This window comes from Macaca nemestrina, chromosome 20, assembly GCF_043159975.1.
Source record: "Macaca nemestrina isolate mMacNem1 chromosome 20, mMacNem.hap1, whole genome shotgun sequence".
NCBI classification, from domain to species: Eukaryota; Metazoa; Chordata; class Mammalia; order Primates; family Cercopithecidae; genus Macaca; species Macaca nemestrina.
Genome location: NC_092144.1, coordinates 17,989,886 through 18,017,675, shown reverse-complemented (window position 1 = coordinate 18,017,675; position 27,790 = coordinate 17,989,886). Strand labels below are relative to the sequence as shown.

At 52.6% G+C, this 27,790-nt stretch overlaps 1 protein-coding gene across 5 annotated transcripts in view; it reads right to left on the bottom strand.

The window, feature by feature from the left end:
• Positions 1–25,046, bottom strand: part of LOC105485505 (CREB regulated transcription coactivator 1) — a 100,469-nt gene extending 75,423 nt beyond the window's left edge. For all 5 annotated transcript variants that reach the window (XM_011747902.2, XM_011747979.3, XM_071085996.1 and 2 more), the window contains exon 1: positions 24,885–25,046. In XM_011747902.2, coding sequence (XP_011746204.1) covers positions 24,885–25,010 — 126 coding nt within the window. In that variant the 5' untranslated portion in view covers positions 25,011–25,046. The remainder of the gene's footprint in view (positions 1–24,884) is intronic.
• Positions 25,047–27,790: the final 2,744 nt, after the last annotated feature.

Genomic DNA, 27,790 nt, shown 5'->3' with positions numbered 1-27,790 from the left:
AGCTGTGCCCTGACCTAACACCATATACAAAAATTAACTTAAGACGGATCAAAGATCTAAAGCTAAAACTATAAAAGTAAAAAACTAAAACTGTAACTCTATAACTAAAACCATAAAAGCTAAAACTATATATGCTAAAACTATAAAACTCTTGGAAGAAAACAGAGGAAAAGCTTCATAACACTGGATTTGGCAATAATTTCTTGGATCTGACACCAAAAGCACAAGCAACAAAAGAAAAAATACATAAATTGGATGCTGCCAAAATTAAAAACACTTGTGCATCAAAGGACGTAATCAACAGAATGAAAGGCCCCATTCCCACGGAACGAGAGAAAATATTTGCGAATCATATAGTTGATAAGATATCAATATCTAAACTATATAAAGAACTCTTACAATCCACCAACAAAAAGAAAAACGACCCAATTTAAAAATAGTCAAAATGTGAATATACTAAAAAGCCCTAAAAAACAAGGGCAAAGGACTTGAATAAACATTTCTCCAAAGACACACAAATGGCCAATAAGCACATGAAAAGATGCTCAACAGCACTAATCATTAGGGAAATGCAAACCAAAACCACAATCCCTATCAAAATATCCTTTTTTGCAGAAATAGAAAAAAATCCACCCTAAAATCGATACGGAATCTCAAAAAACCTCAAATAGCCAAGACAATATTGAAAAAGAATAATGAAATTGGAAGACTCACACTTCTTGATTTCAAAACTTAACTACAGGCCGGGTGCGGTGGCTCAAGCCTGTAATCCCAGCACTTTGGGAGGCCGAGACGGGCGGATCGCGAGGTCAGGAGATCGAGACCATCCTGGCTAACATGGTGAAACCCCATCTCTACTAAAAATACAAAAAACTAGCCGGGCGAGGTGGCGGGCGCCTGTAGTCCCAGCTCCTCGGGAGGCTGAGGCAGGAGAATGGCATAAACCCGGGAGGCGGAGCTTGCAAGTGAGCAGAGATCGCGCCACTGCACTCCAGCCTGGGCGACACAGCGAGACTCCGTCTCAAAAAAAAAAAAACAAAAAAAAACAAAAAAAAAACTTAACTACAAAGTTACAGTAATCAAAAGAGTGTGATCCCGGCATAAAGAGAAACATAAAGACCAATGGGGCCAGACACAGTGGCTCATGCCTATAATCCCAGCACTTTGGGAGGCCAAGGCATGGGGATCCTCTGAGGTCAGGAGTTCGAGACCAGCCTGGTCAACATGGTGAAACCCCGTCTCTACTAAAAATACAAAAATCAGCTGGGTGTGGTGATAGGCACCTGTAATCCCAGCACTACTGTACCCCAGCCTGGGAGACAGAACAAGACTCTGTCTCAAAAAAAAAAAAAAAAAACACCAATGGAATAGAATAGAAAGCCCAGAAATAAACTGTCACATATATGGTCAAGTGATTTTCAAGAAGAGTGTTAAACTATTCAATGGGGAAAGGATGGTCTTTTCAACAAATAGCTCTGGGAAAACAAGATCTCCACGTGCAAAAAGAAAAACAACCTAATTTAAAAATAGATAAAGTATGAATATACTAAAAAGCACCAAAAAAAAAAAAAAAAGAGAGAGAGGAGCAGGAAAAGGGCGCAGGATTTGAATACACATTCCTCCAAAGACAGACAAATGGCCAAGAAGCACATGAAAAGATGCTCAGCATCACTAATCATTAGGGAAATGCAAACCAAAACCACAATCCCTATCAAAATATCATTTTTTGCAGGAAAAAAAAATGATATTAGGATTAGTAGATATTAGTAGACATTAGGATGGGCTACTATCGAAAAGTCAGAAAATAACAAGTGCTGTTGAGGATACGGAGAAATTAAAATCCTTATGCACCATTGGTAGGAACCTAAAATGGAATAGCTACTACAGAGAACAGTGTGGCAGTTCCACAAAAAATTAAACATGCTGGCTGGGCGTGGTGGCTCACGCCTGTAATCTCAGCACTTTGGGAGGCCAAGGCAGGCAGATCACCTGAGGTCAGGAGTTCGAGACCATCCTGCTGAACACGGTGAAACCCCATCTTCACTAAAAACACAAAGGTTAGCCAAGTGTGGTGGCGCGCGCCTGTAATCCCAGCCACTCAGGAGGCTGAGGCAGAATTGATTGAACCCGGGAGGCGGAGGATGCAGTGAGCCGAGATCGCACCACTGCACTCCAGCATGGGCGGTAGAGCAAAACTCCGTCTCAAAAAAAAATTACACATACAATTACACATGATCCAGCAATGCCACGTCTGGGAATATACCCAAACAAATTCTGAGTAGGGACTCAAAGAGATGTACACCAATGTTCACAGCAGCACTATGCACAACAGCCAAATGGTGGAAACCAGCCAAGTGTCCGTCAACAGATAAATGGATAAACAAAATGTGTCCCATCCATACAGTGGAATAACAGCCTTAGAGGAGAAGGACGTTCTGACACATGTTACAATGTGGATGAACCTTGAGGATATTATGCTCAGTGAAATAAGCCAGACACAAAAGGACAGATCCTGGATGATTCCACTTACATGAGGTCCCTAGAGTTGTCAAACTCATAAAGGTGGAAAGTAGGATGGTGGTTGCCAGGAGCTGGGAGGGGATGGAGGGTGGGTGGTGGGTGGGGGATGGGTGGGTGTTTAATGGGGACAGAGTTTCAGTGTGGGAAGATGCAAAAGCTCTGAACACAAATGGTGGTGATGACTGCAAAACAATGTGAGGGTACTTACTAAACGCCACTAAACTGCACACTTAACAAGGTTAAGATAGTAACTTACACGTTATATGTATTTGTTTTGTTTTTGGTTTGTTTTTGAGACAGCGTCTTGTTCTGCTGCCCAGGCTGCAGTGCAGTGGCGCGATCTCGGCTCACTACAACCTCTGCCTCCAGGGTTCAAGCAATTCTCCTGCCTCAGCATCCCGAGTAGCTGGGATTACAGGCACCCACCACCACACCCGGCTATTTTTGTATTTTTAGTAGAGACGGGGTTTCAACATGTTGACCAGGCTGGTCTCAAACTCCTTGCACCTCAGGTGATCCACCTGCTTCGGCCTCCCAAAGTGCTGGGCTTACAGGCATGAGCTACCACATCGGGCCACGTGTTATGTGTATTTTACTAAATTTCAAAAAAAGAAAACGGCTGGGCGTGGTGACTCACGCCTATAATCCTAGTACTTTGGGAGACCGAGGAGGGTGGATCACTGGAGCCCGGGCAACATCGCAAGACCCCCGTCTCTACAAAAAAATTTTAAAATTTAGCCAGGCGTGATGGTGTGTGCCTGTAGTCCCAGCTACTTGGGAGATTGAGGTGGAAGGATTGCTTGAGCCCAGGAATTCCTGGCTGCAGTGAGCACTGCACTCCAACCTGCGCAACAGAGGGAGAACCCTATCTTAAATATAAAAAAAGAAAAAATACAAAAAGAAAACGAGCACTTCGCTTCTGTGGGATCCCCACCAAAATCCCACAACCTCAGTCCAATTGCCAGAAAATCTCCACAAGACCACAATAAGGACATTCCACAAAACACCTGACCAGCTCTCCTCAAGAGGGTGAAGGTCATGGATGATGAGGAGACACTGAGGAACCGTCACAGATTGGAGGGGTCAAAGGAGATGCTTTGACTAAACGCAACACATCACCAGGCGCGGTGGCTCACGCCTGCAATCCCAGCATTTCAGGAGGCTGAGGTAGGCAGATTACCTGGGGTCAGGAGTTCGAGACCACCCTGGCCAACATAGGAAAACCCCATCTCTACTAAAAATGCAAAAATTAGCCAGGCACTGTAGCTCAAGCCTGTAATCCCAGCACTTTGGGAGGCCAAGGCAAGCGAATCACCTGAGGTCAGGAGTTCAAGACCAGCCTGGTCAACATGGCGAAACCCCATCTCTACTAAAAATACAAAATTAGCTGAGTGTGGTGGTGCATGCCTGTAATCCCAGCTACTCGGGAGGCTGAGGCAGGAGAATCGCTTGAACCCAGGAGGCGGAGGTTGTGGTGAGGCGAGATTGCACCATTGCACTCCAGCCTGAGCAGCAACAGCGAAAATCCATCTAAAAAAAAAAAAAAGACTATCTCCTAAGAGGCCGGGTATGGTGGCTCAAGCCAGCACTTTGGAAGGCCCAGGCAGGAGGAGGATCACTTGAGCCCAGGAGTTTGAGACCAGCGTGGCCAACACAAGGAGACTCCTATCTCTACAAAAAAAAAATATTAAAAATTAGCCAGATGTGGTGGTACATGCCTGTGGTCTCAGCTACTCAGGAGGCTGAGGCAAGAGGACTGCCTGAGCCCAGGAAGTTGAGGCTACAGTGAGCCGAGATCGCACCACTGTAGTCCAGCCTGGGCGACAGAGCCAGATCTTGTCTCAAAAAAAAAAGGCCAGGCAGGGTGGCTCATGCCTGTAATCCCAGCACCTTGGGAGGCTGAGGCGGGCAGATCACCTGAGGTCGGGAGTTCAAGACCAGCCTGACCAACATGCAGAAACTCCATCTCTACTAACAATACAAAATTAACTGGGCGTGGTGGCACATGCCTGTAATCCCAGCTACTCGGGAGGCTGAGGCAGGAGAATTCCTTGAATCCTGGAGGAGGAGGTTGTGGTGAGGCAAGATCACGCCACTGTACTCCAGCCTGGGTAACAAGAGTGAAACTCTGTCTCAAAAAAAAAAAAACAAAAAAACAAAAAACCAAAAAAACAAAACCGCCGGGCGCGGTGGCTTACGCCTATAATCCCAGCATTTTGGGAGGCCAAGGCGGGTGGATGATTTGAGATCAGGAGTTGGAGACCTGCCTGACCAAAATGGTGAAACCCCATCTCTACTAAAAATACAAAACAAACAAAAAAAAATTAGCCGGGCGTGGTGGTGCACACCTGTAATCTCAGCTACTCAGGAGGCTGAGGCAGGAGAATCGATTGAACCCAGGAGGTAGAGGTTGCAGTGAGCCAAGATGGTGCCATTGCACTCCAGCCTGGGTGACAGAGTGAGACTCTGTCTCAAAAACAAAAACCAAAAAATCCTATCTCATAAGAAACAGTTAACAGCAATGAATACTCCCCCAGGTGAAACTAAACAGATGACCCGTAAGCCACAGAGTGGCAGCTGTCACACTCTGGGCCAAGGCACGGAGGTGAACAAGGTGCAATCCTGCTCTCACTGTTGCCCCGAGTAGCAGCTCAACAGCTGGTCTCGGCCAAGCAGGCATCTTTCAAGGTGTGCACCCACCACTGCCGGGCACGGGGCCAGGCACTTTGCGTGGATGCATCATCTAAAATCCATGTGACGACTCCTCAAGGGGGCTCTGTGAGCACCCCCTTTTTATAGCCAGGAAACTCAGGCACAGAAGGGACGGACTGTTTGGCAGGAGCCAACAGAGGTGCACAGAGCAGCGTGATGAGCTCTGGGACTCAGTGCCGGGGAGCCCCCCAGCAGGCAGCCTCCACCCCACGGTGGACCTTCAGGCTCCTCCCTCTGCCCTGGCTGAGCCGGCAGTGAAGAGATTAGCAGGCTCCTTGCCGAACAGAGGCCAAGGCCGCCTGGGCGCAAAGATAGGCTGTTGGGACCATAAATCATCCCCGGGGTCTGTGCATTTATTCCGTGATGATTTAATGAGCCACTCCTGTCCTAACTACAGCCACCAATCCCACCTGCCTGGAAGGACAGAGGGGATCCCCGCAGCGACGGAAGCGGGATGCGCACAGATGCGAAAGGACTCAATGGTGTAACGCAGCAGGGAGCCTCTGCCTTCAGTCACTTGAGAAAGAGACGCTGAAGCAGACACAGAGCCCCTCCGAGGTTCCGAGATTCCGCAGGTCCCTGCAGCCCAGGGAGGCGGACAGCTCGCGTGTCTTTGAGGACACGCTCGGCCTCCCCGAGTCCCCAGCCAGAGGGACGGCCAGCCCCACAGAGCCAGTCCCGGGCGCCCTGCCTGGCTGTGCTGATACTTCCTCCCAGAGATTTCCGGGCGAATGACCAGCTGGCATGCACCCACCCACCCTCTGCACCCAGGTGAGTGGTGCCAGATGCAGAGGAAACGGGAAGTGCTGTGGTGTTTCTGTTTTCAATTTTAATCGAAGTTTTGAAACATAAATGATTTCTTTATTTTCATTTTTTTTATTACAAAAAAAAAAAGTGTGGCAGACAGCATCTGGCAGCAAGAACCCTGGCAGGAAAGGGAAGAGAAGGGAAGCCTGCAGAAGTTCTCAGGGAGGCTTCGCCCCCTTGCCGGGACCCCCCGAGCATTGTGGTGGTCTCTGGGCTGTTCAAATACCAGAGTGGGGTGTACGGATAATGGACGGGGTGGCCAGGATATGGGCACAGGGTATTAGCACACTCAGTGGGAGAAGGCCCACCCTTCCAAGTAGACTCAGCCCCTCTGGGCCTCACCCCAACCTTCAACCCCACCCCACGGGGTGAAACTCCTGGGACCAGCAGAGGTGTCAGGACCCAAGTACAGAGAAGGGAAAATTTTATGTAGTAAATGAGGACCTGAAGCCTCTCAGCTGCTATAGTGGTGACTTTCTCCAGTATGGGGCTCCCTGAGATGGAAGACACAGCCACTTAACATAACCCTTCTGTCGCCAACCCTCCTGGGGAATCAGGCTCAGGGTCCGTAGGTGTGAGAGCTGCAGAGGTGAGGTTCAAGTCTGCCACAAGCCCGCCTTTGCCAAGCCCCAGGTCATCATGGAGCCCCAGCACCCACTATCTCCAGGGACAGCTGCCCTGGCCCCTCCTAAGCCTCCTGCTGCTCCCTCCTTGTTCCTCCCAGGCCTGTCCCCACGTGGCAGCCAATGGGATCCTTGCTCAAAACCCTCCCGACCCGAGGACCAGATCTCAACCCCTCAGCCCGGCCCACGAGGCATCACCCCCAGAGCCAGGCCAGGCCAGGCTCTTCGCCTTGGCTCAGAGCCACAACCTCAGGGCCAGGGCCAGCTGGCACAGGTGTGGCTTCCTGTCACTCCCTAGGGCAGGGTCTCCAGCTGACCTGCTCTCCAAGGCGTCCCCAGGGCCAGCTCACAGGAGATGCTCAGGAAATACAAACTGACTCGAGGAATGGACTTTCCTGTCCAAACCCGCACTGCTGTGGGGAGAACTCGCCGGGCCACCCTGGTGCTTCTTATTCAGGCACTCAGAGGGCTGGGTGGGCATCACCATGCAGCCCCAGGGCCATCGCACCCCAAGGATTTGACCCTGGAACACACTGTGTTCCGTACAGGTATACAGGCTTGGGATTTGCTTAGAAAAATCTGAGCTCCAGGAAGACCACAAACTACTCTCCCACTTCAGGGCCCCTCAACAGCCGGTACGTGTTCCTGGATGGAGGGATTGAGAAGAAGACCCCACACAGCCCTCCCAGGACTGAAGGGGGGACGTTGGACCATGTGGTGAGGTACTGGCCCTCTTAGAGAGCACCTGCTTCTAGGAGATTCCAGAATGAACTGGAGACAGGCCTGCCCACAGGGAGGTCAGATTCCAGAGCCTGCTGATACCTGCTGAGCACCTGCTGAGTTCACACTGCACCTGCTGAGCACCTGCTAAACACACACTGTGTGCCGGCTGAGTGCCTGCTACATACACACTGTGCACCTGCTGAGCGCCTGCAGAGCACACATGGTACGCCTGCTGAGTACCTGCTACATACACACTGTGCACCTGCTGAGCGCCTGCTAAACACACACTGTGTGCCGGCTGAGTGCCTGCTAAATACACACTGTGCACCTGCTGAGCGCCTGCAGAGCACACATGGTACGCCTGCTGAGCGCCTGCTAAATACACACTGTGCACCTGCTGAGCGCCTGCTAAATACACACTGTGCACCCACGGACTGCCAAGAGAGCACACACTGTGCCTGCTGAGTACACAGTGTGCACCTGCTGAGCACCTGAATACACACTGTGCACCTGCTGAATATACGCTGTGCACACCTGCTGAACACTGTGCGCCTGCTGAGCACCTGTATACACATTGTGCACCTGCAGAATACACACTGTGTGCCTGCCAAGTGCCTGCTAAGTACACACTGCACCTGCTGAGCACCTGCTTAGCACACACTGTGCATGTGCTGAGCACCTGATGAGTGCACACTGCGCATCTGCTGAGCACCTGATGAGTACACACTGCGCATCTGCTGAGCACCTGAGTACACACTGCGCATCTGCTGAGCACCTGATGAGTACACACTGCACCTGCTGAGCGCTTGCTGAGTACACACTGTGCCTGCTGAGCGCCTGCTGAGTACACACTGTGCCTGCTGAGCACCTGCTGAGTACACATTGTGCACCTGATGAGTACACACTGTGCACCTGCTAAGCACTTGCTGAGTATACACTGTGTGCCTGCTGAGTACACACTGCGCCTGCTGAGCTCCTGCAGAACACAAACCGTGCACCTGCTGAGCACCTGCTGAGTACACACTGCAGAACACACCATGGGCCTGCTGAGCACCTGCAGAACACACACTGTGCACCTGCTGAGCGCCTGCAGAGCACACATGGTACGCCTGCTGAGCGCCTGCTAAATACACACTGTGCACCTGCTGAGCGCCTGCTAAATACACACTGTGCACCCACGGACTGCCAAGAGAGCACACACTGTGCCTGCTGAGTACACAGTGTGCACCTGCTGAGCACCTGAATACACACTGTGCACCTGCTGAATATACGCTGTGCACACCTGCTGAACACTGTGCGCCTGCTGAGCACCTGTATACACATTGTGCACCTGCAGAATACACACTGTGTGCCTGCCAAGTGCCTGCTAAGTACACACTGCACCTGCTGAGCACCTGCTTAGCACACACTGTGCATGTGCTGAGCACCTGATGAGTGCACACTGCGCATCTGCTGAGCACCTGATGAGTACACACTGCGCATCTGCTGAGCACCTGAGTACACACTGCGCATCTGCTGAGCACCTGATGAGTACACACTGCACCTGCTGAGCGCTTGCTGAGTACACACTGTGCCTGCTGAGCGCCTGCTGAGTACACACTGTGCCTGCTGAGCACCTGCTGAGTACACATTGTGCACCTGATGAGTACACACTGTGCACCTGCTAAGCACTTGCTGAGTATACACTGTGTGCCTGCTGAGTACACACTGCGCCTGCTGAGCTCCTGCAGAACACAAACCGTGCACCTGCTGAGCACCTGCTGAGTACACACTGCAGAACACACCATGGGCCTGCTGAGCACCTGCAGAACACACACTGTGCACCTGCTGAGCGCCTGCAGAGCACACATGGTACGCCTGCTGAGTACCTGCTAAATACACACTGTGCACCTGCTGAGTGCCTGCTAAATACACACTGTGTACCCACGGAGTGCCAAGAGAGCACACACTGCGCCTGCTGAGTACACAGTGTGCACCTGCTGAGCACCTGAATACACACTGTGCACCTGCTGAATATACGCTGTGCACACCTGCTGAACACTGTGCGCCTGCTGAGCACCTGTATACACATTGTGCACCTGCAGAATACACACTGTGTGCCTGCCAAGTGCCTGCTAAGTACACACTGCACCTGCTGAGCACCTGCTTAGCACACACTGTGCATGTGCTGAGCACCTGATGAGTACACACTGCGCATCTGCTGAGCACCTGATGAGTACACACTGCACCTGCTGAGCGCCTGCTGAGTACACACTGCCTGCTGAGCACACAATGTGCCTGATGAGCACCTGCGGAATACACACTGTGCACCTGATGAGTACACACTACACCTGCTAAGCACTTGCTGAGTATACATTGTGTGCCTGCTGAGTGTCTGCTGAGTACACACTGCGCCTGCTGAGCGCCTGCAGAACACACACTGTGCGCCTGCTGAGTACCAGCTGAATACATACCATTAGCCTGTTGAACACCAGCTGAGTACACACCGTGTGCCTGCTGAGCATCTAGTGAGCACCTACTGAACATCTGCTAAACATTTCCTTGTGTGGGCACCAAGTGCCTCTTGCAGGCCTGCTGTGTCCCCGTCAAGCACCTGCTGGATGCCTGCCAAATGCCTGCCTAGTGCCAACTGGGTACACCATGTGTCCACAGTGGCCACACCTCCAGCATCTCAGCAGCAGTGAGCACCTAGTGAGTATCTATGCCAGGCCCCATTCCAGATACACCACATAGGCATTCACGTCTCACCATGATCCAATGAGGCAGAGACCACTGTGACCCCTACTTCACCAAAGACAGCAGGGCCTCCCGGGTTGGGCTAAGTGCATTGGCTCATGCCTATAATCCCAGCATTTTGGGAGGCCAAGGAGGGAAAATTACTTGAGGTCTGGAGTTGGAGACCAGCCTGACCAACATGGTGAAACCCCATCTCTATCAAAAATGCAAAAATTAGCCAGGTGTGGTGGTGCACGCTTGCAATCCCAGCTATTCAGGAGGCTGAGGCAGGAGAATTGCTTGAACACGAGAGGCAGAGGGTGCAGTGAGCACCACAGCACTCCAAAAAAAAAAAAAAAAAAAAAAAAAAAAAAGCTTCCCAGGTCTAAACTCGCCCAGAAGGAAGTGAGGTGGGGGCTGAGGCTGACTGTGTGGCCCTGGCTGGGCACCGATGGGGCTGCTTCCCCCGGTGCCAAGTGCTTCTGAATCCCTCCGTGCAAGAACCCCAAGGAGGAGGCCCCGGCCACGCTTCGTTTCTAGTTGGCAAATAATAAACATTGGCTCTCAGGCATCCCTGGCCCTCAACGCATGTGGCACTTCCTTATTTACACACCTGGACCCCCATCCAGTTGCTGGCACCACAGCCACACTCAGAAGAACAGGGCACCCACCTCCACCCAGGGGCCACGCAGGACCTGTTGAAGGTCAGAGACATACCCCAACCAGAAATAAAGTGGGGGTTTGTTCCATCCCATGAGCTCAAAGGCGAAGCAGGACTCTCTTACCCCCCACCCCTCCCCTGTGATTCTGGTTCCCACACTGCAGCCTGGGAGTCCCCCACCCACTCTCCCAATAATCCCTGTCACCATCACCTCCCAAATGCCAAGTCTTCCTCCGTGAGTGGCACACTTCCAGCTGCTCGCCCTCCTCCCTACTGCAGGGGGCTCAGGGACACACAGGTGGGGCCATTCCCAGGCAGGCACCTTGGAGAGGCCCCCACTCCCCCAGTACACGCACTGGGACAAACACAAGGAATGTTTAGGTTGAAAAAAACCAGGGACGACCTCTATACTTCTCAACAGATGAATATGAACTGAGGCTCAGCGTACAACAAGGTCCTCCACAAGGGCCTTGGAGTCAGACACGGGTTCAATCCCAGCTCCTTCTCCCACCGTCAGCCATGTGACCTCCTGTGCCTCAATTTCTCATCTGTGCCATGGGGGCAGGCAACAGGCCCTTTCTCATGAGTTACTGCAACAATCCACTGTGCACAAATACATGGATTCTAGCAAGACCAGTTCCTGCCACTGTCACTCACATTGCTATCCCACTAGAACCTTCCATGGCTCCACGTGGCAGGGCCTGGCTCCGGGCCCTCCAGCCACTGTCATACCTCCTCTGAGGGCCACTTCCTCGGCACACAGACTTCCAGCAGCCTGAACCGCCCTGCCCCACCCTGACCAGCCGGCTAATACCCAGAACTCCGTGACCCGGCAGAAACACACAGGCTGCGGGGTTAGTCTGACCTGGGTCAGATGGCAGCCTCTCCACTCCAGCGCTCTGTGACATTCCCTCTCCAGGCCTGCCTCTCCCTCTGTAAACTCAGGAGGATGCCACTGGCTGCCTGGGACAGTCATGTACTGCAGGATCCAGGTTTGCATCTCATGTAGCCAGCAGCCTCTGCCCATCCCTCTGCACCTGCACGCTCCCGGCACACACAGGGCCTGACACCAGGGCTTCTGGATTGTGACACTGCTGACACTTAGGGTTGGATAATTCCCCACGGTGGGGCTGTCCTACGTACTGCAGTGTTGAGCATTATCCTCAGTCTCTGCCCACTGGATGCCAGTAGCACCCCCATCCCCCGTCGTGACAACCACAAATGTCCCCAAAAGTTGCCAAATGCCCCCAGGGGCAGAATCGGACCCAGGTGAGCCCTCCACTCTGCACGGAATAACCTGTGGATTTTGATGTTTCTCTGACCCTGGGTTCAGGCCAGTGTCTCTACGCTCCCCAGGGAAGACCCCATTCGTGCTGTCCATATGGCATTTTACAGAGTCCCATTTAAAAAAAGAAATCCCCATGCTGGGCGCAGTGGCTCACATCTGTAATCCCAGCACTTTGGGAGGCCGAGGCGGGCGGATCTCGAGACCAGGAGTTCGAGACCAGTCTGCCAAACATGGTGAAACCCCCGTCTCCACCAAAAATACAAAAATTAGCTGGGCGCGATGGCTCATACCTGTGATCCCAGCACTTTAGGAGGCCGAGGCAGGCGGATCACTTGATGTCAGGAGTTGAAGAGCAGCCTGGCCAACATGGAGAAACCCCGTCTCTACTAAAAATACAAAAATTAGCAGGGTGTGGTGGCGGGTGCCTATAATCCCAGCTACTTGGGAGGCTGAGGCAGGAGAATCGCTTGAACCCAGGAGGCAGAGGTTGTAGTGAGCCAAGATCTTGCCACTGCACTCCAGCCTGGGCGACAGAGCTATACTCCCTCTCTCAAAAAAAAAAAAAAAAAAAGAAAGAAAAGAAGTCCCTGAAAGTGGGAGAACTGCCGCCAACCTCACTCTCCTTGCTGACCACCCCCAGCCCCTGCAGCTGATGTTCCTTAACACTTGAGGTCAGCGGGCCTTAAACTGTGTGGGAGTCCCAGAGGTCGGCCAATCCCTTCTGTGAAGGGCCAGATGCGCCCGGCGCAGCGACTCACACCTGTAATCCCGGCACTCTGGGAGGCCAAGATGGGAGAACTGCTTGAGCACAGGAGTTTGAGACCAGCCTGGACAACACAGTGAGAAGACCATCTCTCTACCAAAAATAAAAAAATTAGCCCGGCATGGGGGTTCACACCTGTGGTACCAGCTACTCAGGGGGCTGAGGTGGGAGGATCACTAGAGCCCAGGAGGTCAAAGCCACAGTGGACCGCATGATCTCTGTTGTGTGGGACTATGCTGTTGTCCCACAAAAGCAGCCACAGAAAACGAATAAATGGTTGTGCCCCTGCTCTAATAAAATAAAGAGACGTAGTTTACAGAGCTCTGGATTAGTAAATTATCAGTTCAGTGGGTCCCAACTGGCACTTTTTATTTTTTTCTTCTTTGTTTCTTCTACTTTTTTTTTTTTTTTTTTGAGATGGAGTCTCTCCGTCGGCCAGGCTGGAGTGCAGTGGTGCGATCATAGTTCACTGCAGCCGCAAGCTCCTAGGCTCAAGAGAACCTCTCGCCTCAGCCTCCCAAGCAGCTGGGACCACAGACATAAGCCACCATGCCAGGCTAATTTTTTTTTTTTTCTGAGACGGAGCCCAGGCTGGGAAGTGCAGTGGTGCAATCTCACCTCACTGCAAACTCCGCTTTTCAGGTTCACGCGATTTTCCTGCCTCAGCCTCCAGAACAGCTGGGGTTACAGGTGCCCACCACCATGCCCAGCTAATTTTTGTATTTTAGTAGAGATGGGGTTTTACCATGTTGGCCAGGCTGGTCTTGAACTCCTGACCTCAGGTGGTCTGCCTGCCTTGGCCTCCTGAAGCGCTGGGATGACAGGTGTGAGCCACTATGCCCACCCGGCCCAGGCTAATTCTCTTATTAGAACAAAACAGAGTACATCAGTGTGCCTGCAAACAGTAAGAGTTAACCTCCTTGGTAAAACCTGTCTTGATTGCACATTTGGTGGTAGGTGCTGGCAAGCCATGAAAATGAATTTCTTTTTTTTATTTTTTTTCCAAGACAGAGTCTCACTCTGTCACCCAGGCTGGAGTGCAGTGGCACGATCTCGGCTCACTACAACCTCCGCCACCCCGGTTCAAGCGATTCTCCTGCCTCAGCCTCCCAAGTAGCTGGGACTACAGGCGCATACCACTACACCTGGCTAATTTTTGTATTTTTAATAAAGACGGGGTTTCACTATGTTGCCCAGGGTGGTCTCGATCTCTTGACCTCATGATCTGCCCACCTCGGCCTCCCAAAGTAGTAGGATTTCAGGCATGAGCCACAGTGCCCGGCCAAAAAGTGAAGTTCTTTTTTTTTTTTTTTTTTGAGACAGAGTCTCGCTCAGTCGCCCAGGCTGGAGTGCAGCAGCACGATCATGGCTCACTGAAACCTCCACCTCCCAGGTTCAAGGGATTCTCTTTTCTCAGCCTCCCGAGTAGCTGGGACTACAGGCATGTGCCACCATGCCCGGCTAATTTTTTGTATTTTTAGTAGAGACAGGATTTCACCATGTCAGCCAGGATGGTCTTGATCTCCTGACTTTGCAATCCGCCAGAGTCAGCCTCCCAAAGTGCTGGGATTACAGGCGTGAGCCACTGTGCCCAGACCAGAAAAATGAATTTCTAACTGCAGAGCCACAAGTGCCATGCCTGTCCCTGAGCCAGGGACACCTGCCCCTCACCCAGCCCTGAAGCCCCTGGCTTCACACACCCTGAGGGTCGAGGAAGCCTTCCCAGATTCCCCAGAGCAGATGGGCCTGGTTGCTGCACACCCTAACCACTTCTTTTTTTGTTTTAGACAGAGTTTCACTCTTGTTGCCCAGGCTGGAATGCAATGGCACGATCTCGGTTCACGGCAACCTCCACCTCCCGAGTTCAAGCGATTCTCCTGTCTCAGCCTCTCGAGTAGCTGGGATTACAGGCACATGCCACCACGCCCAGCTAATTTTTGTATTTTTAGTAGAGATGGGGTTTCATCATATTGGTCAGGCTGGTCTCGAACTCCTGACCTCAGGTGATCCACCTGCCTCGGCCTCCCAAAGTGCTGGGATTACAGGTGGCAGCCACCACGCCCAGCCTTCCCCGCCCCCACTCTTAGGACACAATCCAAAACCAAACACTGAGCTCCTGAACTCCAACCCCGACCCTGTGGTCCTGATCCTCCACCCCAGGCCCTGCTCCTGCTGTCTCCCTCTGTCTCATCCAGTGTAGAGCAAGGGCCCCTGCTCCTAAAAAGGGCTGAATGTAGGGGTCACCCTGGGCCTCGGTGGAAACCCCACACAGAACCTGTGGAGCCTGCTGGAGCCGGCTGGACTTACGCATCTGCAATCGGCCGCAGCCCTGTCCTGATGCGAAATCCACAAGGTTACCTGGTGCTGCAGGCTCTGTCAGGCCTGGGGGTCCTTGCCACTGGCTGAAGTCACAAATGACCACAAAGTGGGGGGCATGAAAAACAGAAATTAATTCCCTCACCATTCAGCAGGCCAGAAGTCAAGGGAATGGGCCGGGCACAGTGGCTCACACCTGTAATCCCAGCACATTGGGAGGCCGAGGCAGGTGGATCATTTGAGGCCAGCCTGGCCAACAGGGTGAAACCCATCTCAACTGAAAATAGAAAAATTGGCCGGGCGCGGTGGCTCAAGCCTGTAATCCCAGCACTTTGGGAGGCCGAGGCGGGTGGATCACGAGGTCAGGAGATCGAGACTATCCTGGCTAACATGGTGAAACCCCGTCTCTACTAAAAATACAAAAAACTAGCCGGGCGTGGTGGCGGGCGCCTGTAGTCTCAGCTACTTGGGAGGCTGAGGCGGGAGAATGGCGTGAACCCGGGAGGCGGAGCTTGCAGTGAGCCGAGATCACGCCACTGCACTCCAGCCTGGGACACACAGCGAGACTCCGTCTCAAAAAAAAAAAAAAAGAAAAAGAAAAAGAAAAATTACCCAGGTGTGGTGGCAGGAGCCTATAATCCCAGTTACTCGGGAGGCTGAGGCAGGATCGCCTGAACACGGGAGGAGGAGGTTGCAGTGAGCCGAGATCACGCCACTGCACTCCAACCTGGGCAACAGAGTAAGACTCTATCTCAAAAACAAACAAACAAAAAAAGGCACTGGCAGGGCTATGCTTCCTCCAGAGACTCTAGGGGAAGACCCTTCCTATCCTTTCCAGCTTCTGGGGGCTCCGGGCGTTTCTTGGCTTGTGACCACATCGCTCCAATCTTTGCCTCCGTTGTCACATGGTCCTCTCCCCTGTGTCTCTGTGTCCTTTCTTGTCTCTTTTTTTTTTTTTTTTTGGAGAAAAGGGTCTCACTCTTTCGCCCCAGCTGGAGTGCAGTGGTACAATCATGGCTCACCACAGCCTTAACTCTTGGGCTCAAGTGATACTCCCGCTTCACCCTCCCAAGTGGCTGGGACTACAGGTGCACGCCACCACACCTCGTTAATTAAAAAAATTTTTTTTCATAGAGATGAGTTCTCACTTTGTGGCCCAGGCTGGTCTCAAACTCCTGGCTTCAAGTTATCATCCCATCTCAGCCTCTCAAAATGTTGAGATTACAGGCGTGAGCCGCTGTGCCCGGTCCCCCTCCAACTTTTTCTTTTCTTTTTTTTTGAGACAGGATCTCACTTTGTCACCCAGGCTGGAGTGCAGTGATGTGATCATAATTTACTGTAACCTCAAATTCCTGGGATCAAACAATCCTCCTGCCTCGGCCTCCGAAAACTCTAGGATTAGAGGCATGCACCACCACTCCCAGTCCACTCTTCAGTGTTTTTTTTTTTTTTTTTTGAGACGGAGTCTCACTCTGTCACCCAGGCTCGAGTGCAGTGGCGTGATCTTGGCTCACTGCAAGCTCTGCCTCCCGGGTTCACGCCATTCTCCTGCCTCAGCCTCCGGAGTAGCTGGGACTACAGGTGCTTGCCACCATGCCCGGCTAATTTTTTCGTATTTTTAGTAGAGACGGGGTTTCACCGTGTTAGCCAGGATGGTCTCGATCTCCTGACCTCGTGATCCGCCCGCCTCAGCCTCCCAAAGTGCTGGGATTATAGGCATGAGCCACTGCGCCCGGCCATGGCCCACTCTTCATAAGGACACGAGTCACTGGATTCAGGGCCACCCCCCAGGATGATCTCGTCTCTAGATCCTTACCTTAATGATATCTACAGAGACGTTTTTTTCCAATTAAGGCCCAATTCACAGGTTACAGGGCTAGGAGGTGAGCAGATGTTTTTTAGGGGCCACCATTCAGCCTGCTGCAGGGCATACAGCTCACAACCTGGGGAGTACTGAGACAGCTGGGCTTTTTGGAGGGGCCAGGGGAGTGATGAAGATGAGGGCAGCTCGCCCCACCTGCTGCTCGGGGAGCAGCTCAGGGAGTCCTGCCTGTATACGGAGGCTGTGGATGGCAGCAGACAGCTGAAGCAGCCGGCACAGAAACAAACGGCGCCAAAGCCAGGACTGGAGGGCGGGCTCCACACTCAGCTAACTGAGCCACCGCTGCGCTGTGCCTGCAGCCCAGGGGCCCGTTTTACTCCAGCCTCTGCAAAGCCACCAGCTTCACAGGGTAGGTAAGAGCAGGAGAGTGCCCTCCTTCAGCCCCGTCCGTGCCACCATGACTGTTTTGCCTGGTTACTTTTTCTGGCCCAGGTGCTTCTGCCTGAGGTCCTCAGTGATCAGTCATAGGAGGAATCCCCAATGTCCTGAGCCCCTGACAAGCAGACGACACGCCCCTCCTCCCTTCCCCTCATCCCCAACAACCAATACTCCAGCACATCTGGGTGGCTCTGCTGCAGAAATGCCACCAAATCCACCGCTCCCGGTCACCCCCTTGCTCCAGCCATCACTCCCCCTGATCTGGACATCTGCAGCAGCTGCTCACACCACACCCAGCCCACTCACAGCCACAGCCATCCTCCTAAACCACACGGTGTTCTCAAATGGATAAATGGAGAGTTACCAGAAGACCTGGCAACTCCACCCCAGCACATGCTCTGACAAATGAAGACATACGGCCGGGCGCGGTGGCTCAAGCCTGTAATCCCAGCACTTTGGGAGGCCGAGACGGGTGGATCACGAGGTCAGGAGATCGAGACCATCCTGGCTAACACGGTGAAACCCCGTCTCTACTAAAAATACAAAAAATTAGCCGGGCGTGGTGGCGGGCGCCTGTAGTCCCAGCTACTCGGGAGGCTGAGGCAGGAGAATGGTGGGAAGCCGGGAGGCGGAGCTTGCAGTGAGCTGAGATCCGGCCACTGCACTCCAGCCTGGGCGACAGAGCGAGACTCCGTCTTAAAAAAAAAAAAAAAAAAAGAAAAAGAAATGAAGACATACATCCACCCAAAAACATGGACACAGATGCCCACAGCAGCATGATTCACGACAGCCAAAGGTGGAAACCCGTGTTCATGGCCGGATGAATGGACAAAATGGGGTAGATCCGCACCATGGTGTATGACATGAACTATTACTTAGCCATGCCGGTGATGGTGCACAACACTAGGAATAAACTCAACGACACTGAATTTTATGCTTAAAAAAGGTCGGAATAGTAAATGTTATGTTACATACATATATTGCCATCAGTTTTTTTTTTTTTTTTGAGACAGAGTCTCACTCTGTCGCCCAGGCTGGAGTGCAGTGGCATAATCTTGACTCACTGCAACCTCTGCCTCCTGGGATCAAGCATTTCTCCTGTCTCAGCCTCCTAAGTAGCTGGGATTACAGGTGTGCGCCACCGTGCCCAGCTAATTTTTGTATTTTTGGTAGAGACGGGGTTTCACCATGTTGGCCAGGATGGTCTCGAACTCCCATCCTCAGGTGATTTGCCCACCTCCTTGGCCTCCAAAGTGCTGGGGTTATAGGCATGAGCCACTGCGTCTGTCCATGCCATCGATTTTAAGAAATAAATGAAGGCCAGGTTCAGTGGTTCACGCCTGTAATCTCAGCATTTTGGCAGGCCGAGGCAGGCAGATCACCTGAGGTCAGGAGTTCAAGATCAGCCTGGCCAACATGGAGAAACCCCGTCTCCACTAAAAATACAAAAATTAGCAGGGTGTGGTGGTGGGTGCCTTTGATCCCAGCTACTCAGGAGCCCGAGGCAGAAGATCACTTGAATTCGGGAGGCAGAGGTTGCAGTGAGCCATCATTGTGCTACTACGCTCCAGCCTGGGAGACACAGCAAGACTCTGTCTCAAAAAAAAAAAAAAAAAAAGAAAAGAAAGAAAGAAAGAAATGAAGCACTGATCCAAGTTGGAGGCTTGAAGATATTATGCTAAGTAAAGGAAGACAGACACAAAAGGCTTCGTGGTGTAGGATTCACCTCACAGTGTAGGATTCTATTGATATGAAATGTCCAGAACAAGCAAATCCATAGAGACAGAGAGCAGATTAGTAGACCAGGTGCGGTGGCTCGTGCCTGCAATCGCAGCACTTTGGGAGGCCGAGGCAGGTGAATCACTTGAGGTCAGGAGTTCGAGACCAGCATGCCCAACATGGCAAAACCCTGTCTCTACTAAAAAATATAAAAATTAGTTGGGTGTGGTGGCACCTGTCTATAATCCCAGCTACTCAGGAGGCTGAGGCAGGAGAATCTCTTGAACCCGGGAGGCAGAGGTTGCAGTGAGCTGAGTTCGTGCCCTCTGTCTCCAAAAAAAAAGAAAAAGAAACAAAGAAAGCAAAGCAGATTCGTGGCTGCCAGGGGCTGGGCAAGGGGGAGTCGGAAGTAACTGCTGACGAGGGCAGGGTCTCCTTCTGGGGGTATGAAATGTTCTCAAGTTGACTGGTGTTGGCTGTGCAAATGTGAATATACTAAAAGCCACTGAGTGGTGGAATGCCATGGAAATGACATCTCAATAAAGCTGTTACAAAAACAAGCAGGGCTAGGCGTGGTGGCTCATGCCTATAATCCCAGCATTCCGGTAAGCTGAGGCTGGAGGATCACCTGAGGTCGGGAGTTCGAGACCAGCCTGACCAACATGGATAAACCCCGTCTCTACTAAAAATACAAATTTACTCAGGTGTGGTGGTGCATGTCTGTAATCCTAGCTACTTGGGAGGCTGAGGCAGGAGAATCACTTGAACCCAGGAGGTGGAGGTTGCAGTGAGCCAAGATCACGCCACTGCACTCCAGCCTGGGCGACAGGGCGAGACTCCTTCTCAAAAAACAAACAAACAAATAAGCAGGGAAGCTTCCCAGGCCCCTGCCTCAAGGGAGATGCAAGCTCCTGCAGCCTCACCTGCCCTCCTCCCTGCTTTGCGCCCATTCTCAAACTCGCCAAGTCCTTCCCACCAAAGCGCTCTGACTGTGCCTGTCCCTGATCTGAAATGCTCTTCCCTGCTCTCTGGGGACGCCATGTCACCCCTGTCCTAGCCACTCCTAGCACATGGCTGTGCCACTTCTCTCCCAGCATGTGCCACCTTCTGAGGGCGTCTGCTTCATTTGGGTGCAGCGATGCTCTCCTGTCCCCCCTAAAACCATGCTGGCTCCCCAAGAACACAGCCCCAGTATGTCCTGTACATTGTAGGATCCCCCGCACCCCACGGTCTACTGAGACCTGCCAGACAACGAAAATTGTCGCTTGATGGAATGAACGCGCTGCCCCAACTTTACAAGTTAGGATTCTATGGCCTAGAGGGGTTGAGAAACCCGCCTAATGTCACACAGCAGAGTGCCATAGTTTTCCCTGCCTGTCACGCTGACCCAAGCCTAAGAATGGGAGGGAAGGCCGGGCGCGGTGGCTCAAGCCTGTAATCCCAACACTTTGGGAGGCCGAGACGGGTGGATCACTAGGTCAGGAGATCGAGACCATCCTGGCTAACACGGTGAAACCCCGTCTCTACTAAAAAATACAAAAAACTAGCCGGGCGAGGTGGCGGGCGCCTGTAGTCCCAGCTACTCAGGAGGCTGAGACCGGAGAATGGCCCGAACCCGGGAGGCGGAGCTTGCAGTGAGCTGAGATCCGGCCACTACACTCCAGCCTGGGCGACAGAGCGAGACTCCGTCTCAAAAAAAAAAAAAAAAAAGAATGGGAGGGAACGCCCGCACACCCACCCCTCCGCCCTAAGACCTGCAAACAGTCTCCCAACTTTACGCCCTGTCCCCCCACCTGACGCAGCCCTTTGGTGCTTGTGCCCTGGTGAGGTCCCTGTCTTCTTCCAGCCAAACATCTGCTGACTGGCCTTCCACGGCAGCAAGACACCTCAGGTGCCATCACCACCGGCAACTGTGAACAGACACGCATGAGTGACTGCTGTCCTTTGGAATTCACAGGAGAGAAGCAGGTGATGACTGGACCATGCCTCACCTGGCTGCAGGTATGGCCAAACCCCTGCTGTCTACAGTATGGGAGGCAGGACGCCACGGCTGCAGGAGGGAAGCCCGCCTCATATAGGTTCAGTCACCTGCTCCGGGCACTGTGGACATGCCACTTGGACTGTGCAGTGGCCAGTCAATCTGGGAATAAGCTTGCCCACCCTGGTTGCAGCCTGCCAGAGATGGCACAGCCATACAGGTGGGTGCAAAGGATGGAACTCTACCTGACCAGGTGCAAAGTTCACACCCAGGCCCACCTCACTGTTACACCTCTAATCAAAAGTTTCTCAGTCTTGGCTGGGCGCAGTGGATCACACCTGTAATCCCAGCAATTTGGGAGGCCGAGGTGGCCGAATCACCTAAGATCAGGAGTTCAAGACCAGCCTGGCCAACATGGTCTCTACTACAAATACAAACATTAGCTGGGCATAGTGGCAGGTGCCTGTAATCCCAGCTACTCAGGAGGCTGAGGCAGGAGAATCACTAGAACCCGGGAGGTGGAGGTTGCAGTGAGCCAAGATTGCACCACCGCACTCCAGCCTGGGCAACAGAGCAAGAGTCTGTCTCAAAAAAAAAAAAAAGTTTCTCAGCCTTGGCACTGCTAACATCTGGGGCCTGATTATACCACACGATGGTGCCATCCTGTGTACTATACGGGGTTGGGCAGCATCCCCAGCCTCCACCCACCAGATGCTAGGAGCACCCCCTAATCATGATGACCCAAAATGTCTCCAGACATCACCAAGTGTCCCCTGGAGGGCAGAATCATCCCCTGTCCCAGAAAGAGAACAATGCTTTGTGTTTAAAAACCTAGTACAAGCTCACCTCTGCCCAGACCCCACACTCCTCTGACCCCACGTGGTGAAGAAGATGGGAAATGATTTCCAGAGCTGAAAGAACTGCTACCTGCATATGTTCAGAATCTTTTCTTTCTTTTTTTTTTTTTTGAGACAGAGTCTCACTCTGTTGCCCAGGCTGGAGTACAGTGGCACAATCTCAGCTCACGGCAATCTCCACCTCCCAGGTTCAAGGGATTCTTCTGCCTCAGCCTCCTGAGTAGCTGTGATTACAGGCACGTGCCACCATGTCCAACTAATTTTTGTATTTTTAGTAGAGATGGGTTCCACCATGTTGGTCAGGCTGGTCTCAAACTCCTGACCTCAGGTCATCCACTCACCTCAGCCTCTCAAAGTGCTGCGATTACAGGTGTGAGCCACTGCACCCGGCCTCAGAATTTTTCCAAATTCATTGATCAATGAATGGATAAACAAATACAACATATCCATACAATGGAATATTACTTGACCGTAAAAAGGAACAAAGCACTGATCCATGATACTACAGAGATGAACCTTGAAAACATGATGCTGAGTGAAAGATGCCAGTCACAAAAGGCCACGTGTTGTGTGATTCCGTTTATATAAAATGCCCAGAATAGGCAAACCCACAGAGACAGAAGACAGCTTAGTGCTTGCCAGGTGCTGGGGGAGGGGGAATGGGGAGTGACTGTTAATAGGGATGGGGTTTCTTTCTGGGTGGATAAAAAAATGTTCTGGAATTACAAAATAGCGGTGGTTGCACAACTCTGTGAATATACTAAAAACCACCAAACTGTACACTTTAAACAAGTAAATTGTATGATGCGTGAATCATATCTCAATAAAGCTATTATTTTAAAGAGATGTTTTCGACAACAATGATCTATTTCCAATCCCACGCAGAAACTGGACTTCTAATCAGAATGACACCCATGAACCTACTGTGACCCCTTTCTTCTGGTCACACTGCAAACATTTGACACCAACTGAATACCAGCACACACCATGTGCTAGAGATAAGAAGTGGCCACTCCTACCTCAGAAGCCCTGATATGTGGGGAACACTCATGTGGAAGGATGCTCAAGTCGCACACTTTCTTCTTATTTATTTATTTATTTTGACATGGAGTTTCACTCTTGTCACCCAAGCTGGAGTGCAGTGGCGTGATCTCAGCTCACAGAAACCTCCACCTCCCAGGTTCAAGTGATTCTCCTGCCTCAACCTCCTGAGTAGCTGGGATTACAGGTGCCTACCACCACGCCCGGCTAATTTTTATATTTTTAGTAGACATGGGGTTTCACCACGTTGGCCAGGCTGGTCTCGAACTCCTGACCTCAGGTGATCTGCCGCCTCAGCCTTCCAAAGTGCTGGGATTCCAGGCGTGAACCACTGCGCCTGGCCATCTTTTTTTTTTTTTTTCATTCATTCATTCATTCACCAGCCATCTCTTTCTCTACATCCTGAGCAAGAATGTAGCTGCTTGGAGCTGGAGGGACAGATGTGGCACGCTCACCTAGCATGCCTAAAGCAGTACCTGGCTGACAGCAAGCTCCCAATCATTACTAACACGGAAATGAAGACACAAATCCTATAAGGTCTATAAGGTCACAATCTCTCAGAGAAACAAACAACTAGTTACAAAGTAACACAACCTGAAAGTGCTACCTAAGGAATGGGAGACTGAGGTTAAGTCCACCTGAGCCAGTCACATCAGTGGCCGAATCCAGAAACCAGGGATATGAGCATCTGCAAAGCCCCCACCCAAACCCTCCCCAAGGCCCCAGGATGCAGGAGAGAGGTCTCACCACACTGCAAGAACAAAGTGGAGATTCAGCATCACCTTTGCAAAGTGTGCTCACCGCCCTGGCCCAGGAGGAAGGTCTTGCTAGAATGCCTGACAAGGGAAGAAACTGAGGCCTGAGGAACTCAGGTGCCTTGCCGTGCTCAGACACCAGCCCCAATCAAGCCCCTCCTCCCGGCCCACAACAACTTCCCAGGTGAGATTTGCAGGGTATCTGCTCTGCCAGCCTGGCAGAACCTGGCCTTTTCCTGCACACCAAATGCACCCAGCCACCTGAGGCAGACCTGGCCCTCTGCCCTGGTCCTGAGAGGGCAGGGGCCATCCGTGGTCGGCGTCCCCTGTTCCACTAGGAGGAACATCACCTGGTCCCCACCATATGGGCTACATGGAGAAGGGGCAGCTGTCTCTACTCCAAGTTCCAGGACCGAGCACAATCTGCTTTCTTGGCCCCCCTCTGGATCCCCTGGGGGACAGGATCTGACCATTCCCTCAGCTGTCCAAGAGGGAGAGATCCCTGTCCCACCTCAGCTCTGCAAGTGGGGACATTTGTTCCTCCTCCAACACCCAGGGAGTAAAGGCACAGGTAACAATGACGTAGAGACACCGGTCCCCCTCAGGTAGCAAGGATGGAAGGGCATCTGTCCCTCCCAGGTAGCAAGGATGCGGGGGCACTTGCACCCTCACCCCCAGCTACCAATGGTGCTTGCAAGCAGCACCCAGCTCATACACCTGTGTCATCTTGCCCCCCAGGTAGCAATGATGCGGGGGCACCTGTCCCTTCCAGGTAGTAATAATGTGGGGCACCTGTCCCCCTCGGGTAACAATGATGTAGGGACACCTGTCCCCTGTCAGGTAACGACAAGGTACTGGCACCTGTTCCCTCCTAGTAGTAATGATGTAGAGGCCTCTATCTCCTCCGGGGAGCAGTGATGTGGGGGCACCTGTACCCCATCAGGTATGGATGATGTGGGGTCACCTGTCCCGCCCACGACGCCCGGGGCGTGGGGACACCTGTCCCCCTCGGGCCGTGCCAAGCCCCGCCCCCGTCGCGCGCGCCCCGCCCCCGCCGCGCCCCCCCCCGCCCCGTGCACGCGCCGGACACGCGCCCCCTCCCTCCCTCCGCCGGCCCTGAAGGGTCGGCGCGGGCAGCCCCCTTACCCGCGCGGCCCGCGTCAGGCTCAGGTCCTTCATGACCTCCTCGAAGGCCGCCGTCTCCTCCGCCTGCTTCTGATTGTGCAGCGCGATCTTCTCGCTGAATTTCCGCGGATTGTTCGAAGTCGCCATCTTCTCGCCGCCGCCTCCTCCTCCTCCTCCTCCTCCTCCACCTCCTCGCCCCCCCACTCGCCCGTGCCACCGCGCAAGCGCCGGCTGGGCCCACGGGCGGCGAGCTGTGCGCAGGCGCGCCGGCGGTCGTGAGCGCGGCGCAGGCGCACGGGAGCGGCGCGCGGCGCGGGGGCGAAGGCGCATGCGCGCGCCCCGGCGGCGCGCTCGGGGCCCGCGGGAAGTACAGTGGGGCGCGAGTGGAAATTTCAGCGCCGGCGCAGTGATCCGCCGCCTGGCCCGCTGGACAGCGGTCGCCTGGCTGTTGGACAAGGACGGCGAACCGGCTGGGGCACTGGAGCCCCCAAAAGGGAGACGGCCTGACCCAGATCCTCCCAATTTACAAGGGTGGGGCCAGGCACCCCCCCAAGGATTGGTAGCACCCCAAGGTTGAACCTGGGTTTGGACTAAGAGCTCTGAAAACAGACTAGGGCGTTGGTCACTCATGCATTCATTCATTCAAGGAATATTTACTGAGCACCTACTATGTGCCGGGCAAACTGGGGTACAGGCGTGAACAAGCAGAGGTGATCCTGCCCTTATGGAGTGTACAGTCAGAGAGGGGGCAGACATAGCACACAAATAACCAAGAACTTTTCAGATGGAGATAAATGTGATGCGGTAAATAACACCAGTGGCCAGCCACAGAACATTCGGGAGGGGGGCTCCTGCAGCCACCACAGACAGGGAGGCAGGAAGTTATCTTAGCTAAGACCTGAACCCTGCAATCGGCCCCCTCAGTCCATAAACCTAGCGGTTGTCCTTAACGACTTTCTTTTTTTTTTTTTTTTTCTCGAGACCGAGTTTTGCCCTTGTCGCCCAGACTGGAGTGCAGGGGCTCGATCTCGGCTCACTGCAACCTCCTCCTCCCAGGTTCAAGCCATTCTCCTGCCTCAGCCTCTCCAGTAGCTAGGATTACGGGCATGCGCCACCACGCCCAGCGAATTTTTGTATTTTTAGTAGAGACTAACGACCATGTTGGCCAGGCTAGTCTTTAACTCCTGATCTTAGGTGATCCACCCGCCTCGCCCTCCCTAAGTGCTGGGATTACAGGAGTGAGCCACCACGCCCAGCCAACGACGGTCTTTTCCCATTCCCTTGCAATGGGCATTTTGCTGTTCTCTGGATACCTGAGCCCAAAGAACGGGAGTTACAGAGCTTCAGCCTTCCCTCTACGTACTTCTCCAGTCCATTCTTATTCAAGGATCTCTATTTTGCAAAAAGGTGCTAACAGAAGGGTCCATAAATCCCGTCAAGACTCAGCAGTGAAAGAATGAGCAGAGACTCCCTGATGGCAGAGTGGTGAGCCAGGGGAGCAGGAGGGACTCTGACCCTCCCTCCCTCAAGAGAGGGACCCCCAGCCACCAATATTGAAAGTTTATATTCAGGAGGCTGCAGGGATTTCAGAGCTCCGGGCTGGGTGGAAGCTAGGAAGGTCAGCTGGGGGAATTCACGGTAGCTCTAACTGCACAACAAGCACACATTTTATTGGACTGAGGATGGCTGGAGGGGATGCTGACATTTTCCAAACATTATTTGATTCACGCTTTACAACAGGTAATAAAATGCCCATGTTAAATATATAGATATAGATAGATATATAGATATATACATCGATTTTCATTTGGAATGCCTTGGACATTGCCACTGCCCTACTTTATCTTTGTTTTGAGACAGAGTCTCACTCTGTCGCCCAGGCTGGAGTGCAGTGGCGCGACCTTGGCTCACTGCAATCTCCGCCTCTCAGGTTCAAGCGATTCTCCTACCTCAGCCTCCTGAGTAGCTGGGATTACAGGCATGCACCACGATGCCCAGCTAATTTTTAGGGTTTTTTTGTTTTTTTGTTGTTTTTTTTTTGAGACGGAGTCTCTGTGGCCCAGGCTGGAGTACAGTGGCACGGATTCAGCTCACTGCAACCTCTGCCTCCGGGGTTCAAGTGATTCTCCTGCCTCAGCCTCCCAAGTAGCTGGAATTACAGGCACCTGCCACCACACCCGGCTAATTTTTGTATTTTTAGTAGAGACAGGGTTTCACCATGTTGGCCAGGCTGGTCTTGAACTTCTGACCTCAGGTGATCTGCCTGCCTTAGACTCCCAAAGTGCTAGGATTACAGACGTGAGCCACCGTGCCCAGCCATCTTGCTTCTTGATATGATTTTGCGCACTTTGGTAACCTCCTATACTTTTTGCCTAACAAGCATATTCCTTCCACCACCCCACTCCCTCAACTTTTTTTTTTTTTTTTTTTTTTTTTTTTTTTTTTTGAGACGGAGTCTCGCTCTGTCGCCCAGGCTGGAGTGCAGTGGCGCGATCTCGGCTCACTGCAAGCTCCGCCTACCGGGTTCACGCCATTCTCCTGCCTCAGCCTCCCGAGTAGCTGGGACTACAGGCGCCCACAACCGCGCCCGGCTAATTTTTTGTATTTTTAGTAGAGACGGGGTTTCACCGTGGTCTCGATCTCCTGACCTTGTGATCCGCCCGCCTCGGCCTCCCAAAGTGCTGGGATTACAGGCGTGAGCCACCGCGCCCGGCCAATCCCTCAACTTTTTAGTGTCAACAACCTGCATTTGGGGAACACTGGTTCTGACTTTCAGTCTGTGAGATGTGAATGGCCTGGTCTCACCACTCTCCCACTACACAAACACCCCTCCCTAAGGTGGAAGTCTTGGTCAATCAGCATAGCCCATTGCGCTGGCCATCAAGATTGGTTCAGACCAGGCTGGGTGTTGTGGCTCATGCCTGTAA